The 14,105-nt window shown below is 37.2% G+C and overlaps 1 protein-coding gene across 2 annotated transcripts in view; it reads right to left on the bottom strand.

The window, feature by feature from the left end:
• The window catches only part of TBC1D5 (TBC1 domain family member 5), a 316,356-nt gene that overhangs the window by 134,925 nt on the left and 167,326 nt on the right, over nucleotides 1-14,105 (bottom strand). For both annotated transcript variants that reach the window (XM_066194787.1, XM_066194779.1), the window contains exons 6-9: nucleotides 6,023-6,131; nucleotides 4,179-4,268; nucleotides 4,008-4,079; nucleotides 1,732-1,799 (exon numbers count right to left, since the gene is read on the bottom strand). In XM_066194787.1, coding sequence (XP_066050884.1) covers nucleotides 1,732-1,799; nucleotides 4,008-4,079; nucleotides 4,179-4,268; nucleotides 6,023-6,131 — 339 coding nt within the window. The remainder of the gene's footprint in view (nucleotides 1-1,731; nucleotides 1,800-4,007; nucleotides 4,080-4,178; nucleotides 4,269-6,022; nucleotides 6,132-14,105) is intronic.

The following is a 14,105-nucleotide window of genomic DNA, read 5'->3' as shown; positions in this document are numbered from 1 at the left end:
ATTCTAACAAAAGCATTACAGAGTAATTTTTTTACTGCTTTGATAGCTGGAATTCTAGTTTTTAGCATTATACAGTTGATGCTGTGGGATGATGGAGGACTGAACTAGATAACCAAGAATATAAAAACATTCATTAAATAAGAAACAGCACCTAGAAAGTAGTGATTATGGGAATTGAATATAATAATTATTTTAACCTTTAATAAAAAGCATTGTAAATTAATGATGAATTTTAAACTTTTAAAATTCCAACTCCAGGGATTTATTTAAAGAATGTAAATGAAAATAGAGGGGTTTTACATTGTAAAGACACAGAATGAAGAACTTACTGCTTCTAAAAATAATAACAGTTTACAAATAGATACATAAGTATATGTAAAAATGTATACTATGTTTTATGATTAGACAAACAACAAGTGTATATACAAAATGCATGTAGCTTATCAAATATATCCATGTCACTGATAAATTTTGCTTCTTCATTTCTTGACTTATTTTGCTATTGATGAGACAATATATACTACTAATGCTTCACGTAGATATTATTTTGTATAAATGCATAAATGAAAATTTCTTTAGTAACTATTGCTGATATTAGTGAATACTACTCTGCGATTTGCCACAGTGAGAGCCTGGAATTTGTGTGTGTGTATATATATATATTTAAATAATAGTCTTACATCCACCATAACCTCCATACAACTTTTCATTCTCCAATTATAGTTTAGATACATATATATTTTAATCTTAGAACATCCTGAACTGTTTCCTTTAACAAACAAAAAATACCATCTGTTGTGAGAATGCACATGAAAGTATACTCAGATTTTAATTATACATCTCATGGCAAAATACATTCAAGAATGGGTCTAGGGACGGACATATAAAATATTCGAAAACCAGACTGCAATGATTTCTTCTGCATGACTTGGTTCCTGTAAATGAAAATGTGTAAGCTTGGGATTTGTAGAATCTACGACTATCATCACTTTTTTTTCAAGTTATAAGGAAAAATATTTGCAATACAGTAAAATTTCACATGGTAGGAAACCAGCAATTGAATTTAATTACATTTACACATTACTCAATGCTTGCACTCTGAAAAGAAGTATTTTCAGGAACTGAGTGTTCTAACTCAAACAAATTTCTAAACAGGAATGACCTAGGGGCCAAGAGGATGAAAACATAATCATAGTAGTATCAGGACAAATTTTAAAAGGCATATATGACAAATAAAACCAAAATAGTGATAAATAAAAATAGAACCTCTCAACTTCTATACATGAGTGACATTTCTCTTACTAATTACAAACTGCTTTTTTATTATTGATTGTATTAAGTGAATAGAATTAGGAAAGTAATCTGTTTGGTCTTTCATTATGATCATGATTTAGTTAAAAGACCTTTCAATTTCTCTTACGTTCTCTTTGCTTCATACAGAAAACTACTTTAAATTTCACAAGTAGTACACCTCCTAATATCTTAATTTAGAAGAGCTTTTCTTCAATGATACCAACAAATCCCCAGGATTTAATGTTCAGCTAGATTGTCTCATTTTTAACTCCATGTAAGTTGTAGCTTTATACATTTAATGTATGTTTCCACACATTCATGTTCAACAAACCTGACATCTACAGTAACCAAAGTCAAGAAAACACAATATAATATATACCACATAAAAATGCAGAATATAAATTTATATATAGAAACTTCTCATAAAGATCTACATACGTTCTCGTGACATCTTGTTCAATCATTGCTCGAAGCTCTTTATCCTGGAAAAATTTATTCCAAAGACTCTGAAATAAGGAAAAATAATTGTATGAAACCAAGACTTCTACTAACACTTATAAACTACATCAGCAAAGTACTGTACAAATATTAACTAATCAATCCTCAACATTCCTGGTAGACAGGTATATCAATATTTTATGGGAGATAAAGACCAGCACAACATATCTGAGAAAGTCAGTTTGGACCAGAAATAAAATCATTCAAATTCCTGGGTCCTTATTCTAGGCTCGTAGCATTTGCTCACTGGATGGCTGCAGGTTTGTGAGTTACTTGTTTGGGTTCCAGGAAGAATATTTAGAATGGCAGAGTAAAAGTCAAACTTATAGGAACCATGAACTCAACTGAAAAAAAATCAGTTGTTCACACAACGAAAAAAGGGCTGTATCACTGGACTGTACCATACCTCTTCTACGAATGTATGGATTTTAATTGGAAGCTGCCAAAATATTCATAAAAAGAAATTGTTCGGGAGTAAGCTAGTTTGGTTTAGTGGAGACAAAATCATATAAGGAGTGTATGATAATCAAAGACTTATTACAAAAATGACATCATTCTAATTCACTCTGAAGGCCAAGACTGGTCATTCTAAAAAATTCTGACTGGAAAAGCAAGAGTATTCAAAGCTCACAATCAAAATAAAAAATGTTAAATAAAAGAATCTGTAGTAGGTTTAGTGTCTTCTCTAGCTATGCTTATGACCATTTTCATCCTCTCTCTTTTGTTTCCATGCCTCGCTTACAAATATGTTGTAAAAGCTAACTGGAAAGAAGTTGGAAAGTGCTGTTAATTTTATGCTCCAGAAAAAGTATTGGAAACGGTATTCTTTATTGTAAAGGGATGGTAGCTTGATCAAAATACAGATGGAACAAAATTTACAGCAGCCTCCATGCAGTTTAGGTAAATTTTCAGACAGCAGCAACACCAGTGAATGAAATACAGTACAAAGTCTGTACAATAGCTCCACAATTTCTTGCTTCCCTGTAAACAATTCTTTGCCCAGTGGCTTATGCTCCACAGAAAGAAAAGAGAAAGTAAATTAATGCTATCTATGGGGAGGGAAGTAAAATAACAAAACTTCATGTTAATTAGTTGCTGTATTTGTGTTACAACTCGGAAAAAACCCTGAACTTCAAAAATATTTGTATCTTCGATAATGCCTTACATACAGTACCTTTTTAACTCACAACTCTTTTCACGCAGCTAGACCACATTTTGGAACTCCCCTGTCCCTGCTCCCACCCTGCCCCATCAGAACAGAGGAAGCAAACAGAAGCTGCACTGCAAAAAGTAAGGAAAAATCAGGACACTAAATGGGTGCAACATTAAGTCACAGCAGAGGCTCAAAGGCACTTTGTTCTTCAGTCTATGCCTGATTTGGCCAGTGGCTTTGTTTTATAAATTAATCCCCTGCCACATATTCTGACATGTTAACCTTTGCTTTCTATATCTGAAAGACACCACAGCCAGAAAGCAGGTTGAGCCACTGTGTATAGCCACAGACTACAGCAGAAACGCTTTAAATCTTTCACATTTGACACAACCTTCTGTCCAGCTGGATGCAAGAATAGTTAGATGATGTGCACAGTCATAACAGCTGCAAAGCTCTCTCCTTCTAAATTAAATAAGGAGCACAGTACCACTCTACAGATGAAGTATGGGCTTCTGTTTGTGGACAAAACAGGAGTAATATCACCAGAGACAGCAGTCAAACAAATTATTTTCATTGCATTAAGTTATTTTAAAATATTGATAAAAAAGAATTTTGATGGTAACAATGGTAACATAATTAATAGAAAAGCTTAAAGAAATGTGCTATAAAATACTTAAAAGCTTTTCAGGTATAAAAAAAATGCAGTACAAAAACCATTCAAGGCTGAACAATCTTCCAGACAGGGTACTTCAGTGTTTTGCTAACAGCATTCACTTCATATTGACTGTTTAAACATTCCTTAAAAGCGTATCAGTTAATTATAGTCCAGCATCGATTTTTTGTTTACCACAGCCATCCCTGAGTTAAGCCCTAAAAATCAGAGCATCAGCCTGGAAATGAGCATGTCCAGTTTTTCAGCAGAACCTATGGAACAACTGGTAACACGAGTCAGTTTGGACATTTAGGAGGGAGATTTTAAGACCTGCCATTTTGCCTACTTCAGGAAGAACTCACTTGTTTGAAGAAGATGAGAATTTTAGTAGCATGTGCTGGGTTAACTTACCCCTTCGTCCTGAGAGAGTGGGTTGTTGATTATCAGATCTTGCTGTCCTGCCTTCCGAGGGTTTGTAATGTGCTAGGTAAAAACAGGAAAAAAATTAATCAAATCCTCTCCTTTTGCTGTAAATGTTAAGATCTATGCCAAAGTATGAGAACCTATTTTATACCAACTTACAATTTCTTTGATCTTATTGTAAGAAGTTCTTAAATCTGAAGTGGTTTTAATCCATTGACTTCTATCTTGCGGTAGAACATCCAGAAATAACTATTAGCAAAATAAAATAAATTCATTAAGTTTCACCAGTTTTACACAGCTTTTCATACAAATCCTACCAGACAGCATAAACCAACCCAGAAAGAAAGAGAAAGCAAAGAGCTATAAAATATTTCTGGTTTTAGTGCTTTCTAGTCCATAAATAAGTAGCTAGAAACAACAGCAGTTCTACGGTGCAAAATCAGGCACTAAAGTCAACTGAAGCCACAAATTCAAATTTTGTAAACAGTTACAGCTTCAGTAAGGTTGATAGTGACTTCCAAGACAGAAACAAAATGGAAAGATATGAAAAGAAATATACAAAACTTGAAGCTATTTATGTGACAGTGATGACCTAATGCAACATGCTTAAAACGAACCACAAATGCAGAGCAGGAACTAAGCACTGAGGGGTATACCCAATAAAAGAAACAAAACATGCTCTAGTATTCTGCAAGACAGCTAAGAGAATCAGTTTTCCAGAAAGTCCTTGATAATGCCTACATCGCAGTTTTTTCATGTCTCTTTAAAAAGGGTTAGAAAGAAACATGCAGTGCAAAATACTATTTAACTGCATGTGAAGCAAGTAAAAACCTCAATACTTTCTTGCTTTTTCAGTGTTTTTATTTGCACATTGTAAAGTGTTAAGAAACAGTAATACCGACAAACAGAAGTACTGACAAATAAAAAACATTCCTACATTACTAAAAAAACCTTTAAAATTTCAGAACTTGCCCTAATGCATATTGGGATAAGCAAATAAATCCTGCCTCATTTCTAAAATAAAACCAATCCTTGATTTAATTAGTAGGCAGGGAAGGACTTGATGTTTGAGTTAGTTCAGGGCTTTGAGTTATGGCCTCCTAATTTAGAGACTTAAAAAAAAGCAAACTGGTAAAACAATGCAGGTGGCATATATTCATGTATGTTGAATAAAATATTTTCATTAACTTTAATTCAATGCTACAAACATTTCAAATTTCAAACTTTCACTCTTTTTCATTCATATATAAGGAGTATTTTTAAGTTGTTTTTATAGGTCTCTGTGCCAAAGCGATGGTTGAGAAATTTGAAGTGAGGCAATTTGAATGATCAGCATTAACACACAGTAACTCTACTAGAAAAAAAATTCTCTACCATCAGAGTTAGTGCAGAACAGAGGACTTGATGTCACTGCATCCAAATTTGTTTGGACTTTACAGAGCAACCCAGTATATTACCTTGCTTTTATTCTCTCTTCCTTCCTCTGCTACTTTAAAAACAAAAACCAAAAAACTCCCAAGGAGCAGCTGAGCTTTTGGAAGACCTTGCTTCCCTCTCTATCCAGCCCTTACAAGAGGGATTGGTCTTAATTTCTCATTTCACTGGGAAAACCAGTTAGCAGAAGCATCAGACTGATTTTAAGGCAGTCCCAAATTCCACAAAACTGTAATTTTTTTAGATTAACTCCCTATCTATTTCCAGTGCATGACTTCCCTGCACAGATACTGAGAGGAGAGATGGCTATGTGGCACTCATTTCTAAAGGTATCACCAGCACAAAGATACACTTTCCTAGGATTCTTTTGCTATTACCTGCAATTCAGCTTTAAAGCAACTCGATGTGGTTAGCAAATGTCCTATGAATTATAAAAATGAGTAGGAAAACATTGGGATGAAGTCTCTTGGAAAATTCATGATTCTTTGCATCAATAATCTTCCAGCGCATCAGGTAATGTGTTGATATATTGCAACCACAAACTGTAAATAAATATTTTCTCTTCTTACCTTCCAGCAAACACTACGGAACCTGCTGCTTCTCAGCTGCCCATTAATCCCCTTCAGCCGTATAGTTGCCAAGTAATTGTTGTTTACAAATAGTTCTTCCCATTCTTTACTGAAAAAGCAAAAGGAATGAACATTTAAACAAAAAAAAAAGGCTTAGCTGATTTAAGAACTATATGACACTACACAATTTTGGATAAGCAGAGGAAAGCAACTTTTTAAAATGTATATATTTAGTTGTGTACCACTTCTAAACGCATGGCTGTTTTTTTGGACACATTTCTTCTTTGGATTTAATGAATATGTAGATCGCTATAATTATGCCAGCTACTGAAATTCATAATGTCTATGGAGGCTATTCCATTTCCTCTAAAATGTTGGTACTGCAGTTCAGTGAATAAACAAGAAAAATGAATATTAATATAAGCACATTCATGTTTCAGCTGTAGACAAAGAAGTACCTATTCCAAAAATATGCAACAGAAAAGTACACTGTTGACTGTATTAGCTCTTCACATGACGTATTTGCTTAAATGAACCTTTTTTTCTCCTTAATGTCAAGCTGGGCAGTTAAGCATCATAGAAGATGACTTTCTTCAACACTTAGCGCTATTTACTATTGAAATCACTCCTACTTCTTTCTACATGATCAGTTTTAAAATTTTAACAGGTGCTAGCAAATTTAAAAAAACATCAAAAAATTAAAAAGCCTCACTGTATAAACTGTTAAAGGCAAGCTTGAGTACCTTGCAGTACCTATGGCTGACTAGATAAACAACCTAAATATGCCTCCCAGGCATGCAGGCACCAGGGGCCTAACACCTGTGCCTCATTAATATACAAGTAAATCTGCTCTACTGGGAAACAATTGGAAATTAATTGTCCCAAACCATCTACTGAGTTTGAATGAAAGAATTAAACCTATATTTCCTGCAACTTCTACTGAAATGAAACTCAAGAACAGTTTAAGCCATCTTATCGTCTTAGTAGCCCAAGACTTGCTCACAGACTTTCTGCAGCCACTCTAAAATACAAAGGGCAATTTCAAGGTAAGGAGCTGGGTTATGTGCAAGGAAAAGTCTTTCAGATTTATTTTCAATGCATGTCCTTAAGGTGAACATCTCCTCCTCCCCCCGTCACATGGAAGACTATTACTTCTCCCTGGGAGACCAAATGAAACCAGGAAGAGGGAAACTACTATTACGACTCCAGGCTAAGATCTCGCCACATTTACTTTGCTAAGGAGGGTCACAGAGCGGGTTATACTAAATACCAGCAAACTCTGGTTTTGCAAACTGAGCTAAATATATGCAAGAAGAAGTTAGATAGTTTTCAGCCTTTTAAGCTGAGTTGGGAGAATGAGTTTTTTAAAACAGAATTGTAAGCTACAGTTGCTGAGAACTGTAGAGGAATGGACTTGGCAAGCCAGGAAATTATCGTCCTCTTTCTCTGTGACAGGAGCGAACTCATGATTCACGCTGAGACCAGAAGTCCTGTGTTTGTGAATGCATCACCTTTCAGCCAGGAGCATATTCTTAAAAAAAAAAAAAAAAAGTGTTTACTTCTGGGTCTTGATTATTAATTACTTTGCAAAGCGAAGGTTTTCCAGATAGGAGCAAAGATGACTACAGCAGTGTTAGATTGCAGGGTTTAGGGCTGTCATTAGCTTCTCCCAACTGTCAGTAACCCCAGGTGACCAAAAGAGCAACAAGTCATTCCAATGGTGTGGAGCAGCTTCACTCCTCTCACATCCCCCAATCTCCAAGTCAGAAAGACTATCTGGTCATTTTTTGTCTTATTTTCTCCCACACATCCTCACCTTCTGCAGGGAGCTGCCTACGATTGTTTACCATGATTCTGTCTCCTTTAAATACAACGTATGGTATATAGCAGACACAGCTTGAGAAAAATCTGGCCCTTTCTTTCACAGTCACTTATACTTCAGTAACTACAGTATATTATGCCTATCTAAATACTCCTCCTGTTTCCATCACATATAATATTTTTCATTTGCCATTGTAAATTTTGTAGCATCATTGGCCATTATAGCTCCTGCCAAGCCGCCTCCCTAAGGTAGTTATGTTTCAAGAGTGACACATTCCCCTGTGCACACAACAGGTCAGAATCTGAAGCTATTCACATTGTTCTGCAAGTGGATGACATTCCCACAATGTCTTTGAAAATGCCAGTGTGTCAGCTGAGTTAGCAAAAGGTTTCAACTAGTGCAACTGTGAAAAGAAAGAACAGAGAGGAAAGAAACTCTTCAGGTTATTTTTCTCACCAGCTGCTGGAAGTGATTGCTACACAGTAAGAAAGTAATTTCAACACTTCTGAAATTGTATTAGTGCAGATATTATGCCTTAAAAAAAAAAAAAAAGTAATGCAATTCCAAACACGTTTTGAACCAAATTACTTTTAAAACCGCCAAAAGAAATTTGGCAAGATCCTATCTCCTCTGCATTCCCCCTTGGCTGTTAGGATCACAAAAAAAGTTATAAGCAACTGAAAAAGAAATTACTTGGAAGCTGGAATCTGCCTCAGTTTTAGCAGAGCTGAATGATATTTAAAATCCTTTCTAAACAGCATTCACTAATTCATTTCTCCACTATTTTGAATGAAGACTAATAAATTAAGCTTTACAATTCTAGAGACTTTTAGTAGTGGTAACACTGTATAATATGAACAAGCAATCAATTCTAAAAAGACAGCATTTAAAATTGTATAGCCCTACTAAGTAAAATAATATCTAGGAGCCTTGTTAACCCAGGATTGCAGAAAACCCAACAGTCAACATGAAATGATCAATGAATATTGGAACTCAAGTCTACCACATTCCATTTCCTTCACTAAGTGAAAGACTTCAAGAGCTAATTGGAACCACCTAAACTATGAATAAGCACATGCATTTACTTTTAATCAAACTAGAGAATTAAATGCATGATCCTGTGTTATACCACTTGTAGACTGTACAATGAAAGGCAAATGTCAATGTTAGTGTTTTCTGATTATTTTGTAAATATTTTTCATTATAGATTCTTATTTGAGTATCCTGTCTAATGTACTATTGCACATGTCATAAAGTCTTCATAATAATAATAAATGCATAGAAGACCTTGCCATGGTTTGACACTGGTCCAATGCCAGGCACCCACAAAAGCCAGTCGCTCATCCTCCCCTGCCACAGCTGGGCAGAGGAGAGAAAAAAAAAAAAAGAGTTAAGGACCAGGAGAAAACACTTGAAGGGCAAAAAAGCCTCAAAGTTGCAAAGTGAATTTACTACTAACAGAGTCAGAGGAGGATAATGAGAAGCAAAAGCCCTTAAAGCATCTTTTCTCCCCACAACCCCTCACTCCTTCCCACTGACAGCACAGGGAGAGAGGGCATGGGAGTTTTGGTCATTTTGTCATACAAGGTTTTCTTCCACTGCTCTGAGAGAGGAATCCTTCCCGTGAGACCGTGGCATCCCTACCGTGGGAGACAATTCTCCATAAACTCCTCTGGAGCAGGTCCACTCTCACGAGCAGCAGCCAAACTGCACCTGCTGCAACACGTGAGTCCCTCCTGTGGGCAGACATTCATCCCAAAACTGCTGTGGTGTGGGTCTCTCTTTCCATGGGGTGCAATCCTCTAAGGACAGGCTGCACCAGCCTGGAAACAGGGGCCCTCTCTCTCCACTGGGTCTTCCACTGGATCACAGCCTCTTCTAGGCATCCACCTGCTCTGGCATGGGCACCTCCCTGATGGGCTGCGGGTGGATTCCTGCATCCCCCATGGATCCCCATGGGCTGTGGGTGGATCTCTGCATCCCCCATGGACCCCCGTGGGCTGCAGGGGCACAGCTGCCTCACCATGGTCTCACCATGGCCTGCAGAGGAATCTCGGCTCCAGGGCCTGGAGCACCTCCTGCCCCTCCTTCTCCACTGACCTTGGTGTCTCCATGTCGTTTTCCCTCACATGTTCTCACCTCCTCCTCTTCTCTGACTATAAGAAAAACTGTGTGTGCCTCAATTTGTTTTGATTTTCTTCTTAAATATGTTATCACAAAGGTGTAACCAACCTCTCTAATTGGGCCAGCTTTGGCCAGTGGCATGTTCATCTTCAGAGCCACCAGGGATCAGCTCTGCTGGACATGGTGGAAGTTTTCTTACAGAAAGTACCTTTCTCACAGCAGTTTCTCACAGAAGCCACCTTTGCAGCTCCCCTGCTACCAATAACCAGGGTGTGCCAAACCAACCCAGACCTCAATGAGAAAGAAATGATCGGAGTAACAGTTCTTTAAGAAACTTAATTTCACATGCATTATCTCTGCAGTAGCTGTCCAATGTAAAATATCTACTGGCATGAGTTAGGGACAGTTGCATTACTTCAAAGCGGGAAAAGTGCTCAATATGTGTGAAAGAAAAAGCAGGCAAATCAATGAAGGGATTAATTCTGCAAGATTTGTTCATAGTTCTCATCTGTTCCTTTCCATCTTTTGAAACATGCACTTATGTCATAACCACAAGAGTTTAAATCTCTCTGCCAAAGAATTGTATACTGGGATCTGCTCTAAGACATACACACTTTCTTTCTTATAAGAAATGAGGTTGACCTCTGAGCAAACCATATACAGAAGTCTATTTTTCTTTCTTTTCAACAGGATATGATTTGTAGATATGATTCTTGTTAAGGCAATTACAAGCATCAGATTTTCAGACACAGAAGCCTGAAGTCTGGAACAGAAGTGTTCCTCTCAGTTGACTGTTAGTAGAGATCACAACAAGCAGGACTTTACACCAGAATGCCTAAGTAAAATTCTACATGCACTTAAATAGCATTTTTGAAGAGGTATGTGAATCTGTAAGGTCTAACATCTTACTAAAAGTCACTGGAATCCTATTACTGCTCATCTGTAGAGAAACAAGCAACTATAAACTCTTCCAGAATGTATGACATCAATAATGTAACAATATGCCTAGGAAATAACTCTGAAATTCAAATAGTTCCAAGAGCTTTACTGAGGCAACCTTGAGCTGGTGCATGTTGGGGAGAGTTGACAAAGACTTTATTCCACTGACAGGCAGAAGCAAAACACCTGCCTCTGGCTCTGCTGCTAAATTTCAATCTGCAGCATAATGGTAAAACCAACACATCATGCACAGATAATACAGAAGAATGCAATGGTAGCCCATTAAGGCTCCTTACAAAATACATACTCTGTTCAGAAGAGGAAGAAATACAATTGAGAGAGACTGGTCTAGCACAGACAGCAAACACTGCTATCACTTAGCTTCTGCATTTACTGGTTTAGAGGATAAAGCTGGTGAAATGTATGAATACAGATCCTGCCAAAGTCCAAAACTTTGAAGTAAGAATATTTTCATACTATCATGTTCAGACAACACCTAAACTTTGTAGAAGACACTAAAACCCATATAAATGTAAAAATGTGAAGAACCACATGGCACTACAATCTACATCACTGAAAATGGGCAAAAGATTCAGTTCTGGGATTGCAGGGCCTCAGATCTACCAGGTAAACATAACTGTCCATAATTCACTTTCAAGTGAAACTGCAGTTAACAAAGAAACACTATCTACTGGGTCATCAGATAGTGTATATCATTATTTTGTCTCGTGCATTTTTGGAAAAATTTCATGCCAAGTTTTGAAAGCTCTTTTTTTTGAGTCCTTGAAGAAACAAGACCAATTTGATATTTACAACAACATTTAGATAACAAAGAACATTTCTCAGTCTGTGGAAGAATACTGCTATACTACTGAAACATTTGCATAGATATTTAGGATTTCAATCAAAATCTCAAGCTTATTCCATCCTCTAGACCAATATTAAAGGATAAAATGGACAGCCTCAAAGAGATCCAAAGAAAATTCTTGAGCAGTGCTGCTAGTATTGGCAAAATCATCTTAAAACAATGGCACGTGTGCTTCCAGAAAAGCCAATTTCACATTTTTATACTGTTTTTCACCTTCAGAATGTGCTTTTTAAAATGCTGAGACCCAAACTCGGCTCCTCAGGGGCACTCAACAAAGCAACAGGCTACTGAACAGGCCATCAGAAAGAAATTCTCAAATTATTGTGTCACATGTTTTGCAATATGAGATCTTTATTGATAGGAACATCAAGTATCTATATTTAAATATTTAAACAGAGGCAACAACTCCTTTCAAACATACTGCATAAATCCAAGAAACATGCATAGTTTGTATTATTTATTATGTCGTAAAATCAACAGTTGAGAAAAAAGTGAGGCAACTGCCAGGAATGTAATAAAGACAGAGTTAATTCTATAAAAAACAGAGGAAAAAAACCTCAATTGAAAGGTAGTATCAAGTAATAAGAAGCAGAGTTGCTAAAAAACGTTTCTGAAAAACACAGATTTTTATTTGCTACCCTGAAAATCCACTTGACAGCTTTAATGTGAAGGCTTATCAGTCTGCTTGGAAAATACATGCATTTTCCTCTGTTTCTCAAAGTCCTGCCTCAGGATACGTGGCAGAGCTAACAGCCATGTAAGTGTGAATATGCATGGCTGTGTTGCTGGGAGGCTGAACATTCAAAGGGCAGATTTTTCTAAACAGTTCAGGTTTATCTACTTTTGGCTGACATACAGTTAAAAAGGTTTGTGTGAAGAAAGGTAAAATCACTTTCTTAAGGCAAACATTCCAGAAAATAAAGTTATTAGTTAGCTATGCTCTTTAAGCTACCAGTGTGTGTGTAGTACAGCTCGGGGAACTGAAATAAGGCTGCACTGGCAGCAGGATGCTCCTCCAGCACCCTTCCTCATAGCACTAGGTCTGACACAGAACCCCAAGATATCGTTCTCCATATTCCAAATTGTCCACTTTGCCTTGGTGGTTCTCAGCCAAAGAGCCAAGTTTGGCCTTTGGAGAGCACGTAATTTCCAACCTTTTACCAGTTCAGCTTTTGCAGAAGAATTCTTGTCACAGCGATTTCAAAGTCTAAATTTCACCAGCACATTTTCCTCCACTCATTACTTTCTGCATACATTTACAGAATGGTGAGACAAAATGTACTATTATGTTCAACTATTTTTATTTTTGTATTATAACTGAGTTTGCCAGTTGCAGGGTCAAAGCTTGCTGGTTTAAAACCCCCAATACCTTTGAAATCCTTTGCATGTACATGTAGAACATTTGCTTCCTACTTCTCCTGACTACAGAGTTCCCTTCTGCTGTTTTACCCTTCTGCTCATACCCACAGTTAGGCAGAGCTCTGTGAATTGTGTGTGTTCACATGCATGCAGCCTTGTTATACAAACATGCATTTGCTAAGGAAAAGGTAAGAGCTTCCTGTAGGACACGATAGAAGTTAAAAGCTACAGCTCTACAAATCATCCAGCTAAAAATCAGATGTAAAAGTGCCTCCTGACATTCAGATGGAACCTCTTGTTGCTGGATGTCACTGTAAAGAGCCTGTTTCTGTGTCCCTTCTACCCTTCACTTAGATACTCACAGACTTCAAAAAGATGCCCTGAGCCTTCTCTTTTCCAGAGAATAAGAAAATTCTCTCAGTCTTTCCTCACAGAAGTGCTGCTCCAGTTCCTTCACCATCTTAGCAGCCCTTCGCTGGACACTCTCCAGTATGTCCATGTCTTTCTTGTAAAGGGGAGCCCAGCACTGGCCACAGCACTCCAGGTATGGATTACAGGGGAAGGACTACTAACTCTAATCTGCTGGCAGCACTGCTCCTAATCCATCCCAGGATACTATTAGCTTTCTTTGCTGCAAGAAACCAACATTGGTGACTCATGTTCAATTTGATGCCTGCCAGGACCCCCAGGTCCTTTTTCCAGCCCGCAGCATATTACCTGCTTCTCCATCTTCCCTGGGGCCAAGGTACAGCTAACTGGCATATTTCCCTGCATCCTCCTTAACTTTCTTGAAAATTCCCCCCGTCCTTAGTCACATCTCCCAATTGCCATCAAAGTCTGAAGAATATTGTGAGTGGAAAAGTAAAAGAAATTAACAATGAAAACCACTTTAAATATTATTAAGGGAAAATATGGCATCAGTTGATTGTGGTGTCAGTAGTATATATGTTGATTTTCAAGTACAACAGAAT

This window comes from Chamaea fasciata, unplaced genomic scaffold (assembly GCF_029207755.1).
Source record: "Chamaea fasciata isolate MVZ Bird 193981 ecotype frontalis unplaced genomic scaffold, bChaFas1.0.hap1 SCAF_1, whole genome shotgun sequence".
In the NCBI taxonomy this organism is placed as follows: Eukaryota; Metazoa; Chordata; class Aves; order Passeriformes; family Sylviidae; genus Chamaea; species Chamaea fasciata.
This window is presented reverse-complemented; position numbering and strand designations above follow the sequence as displayed.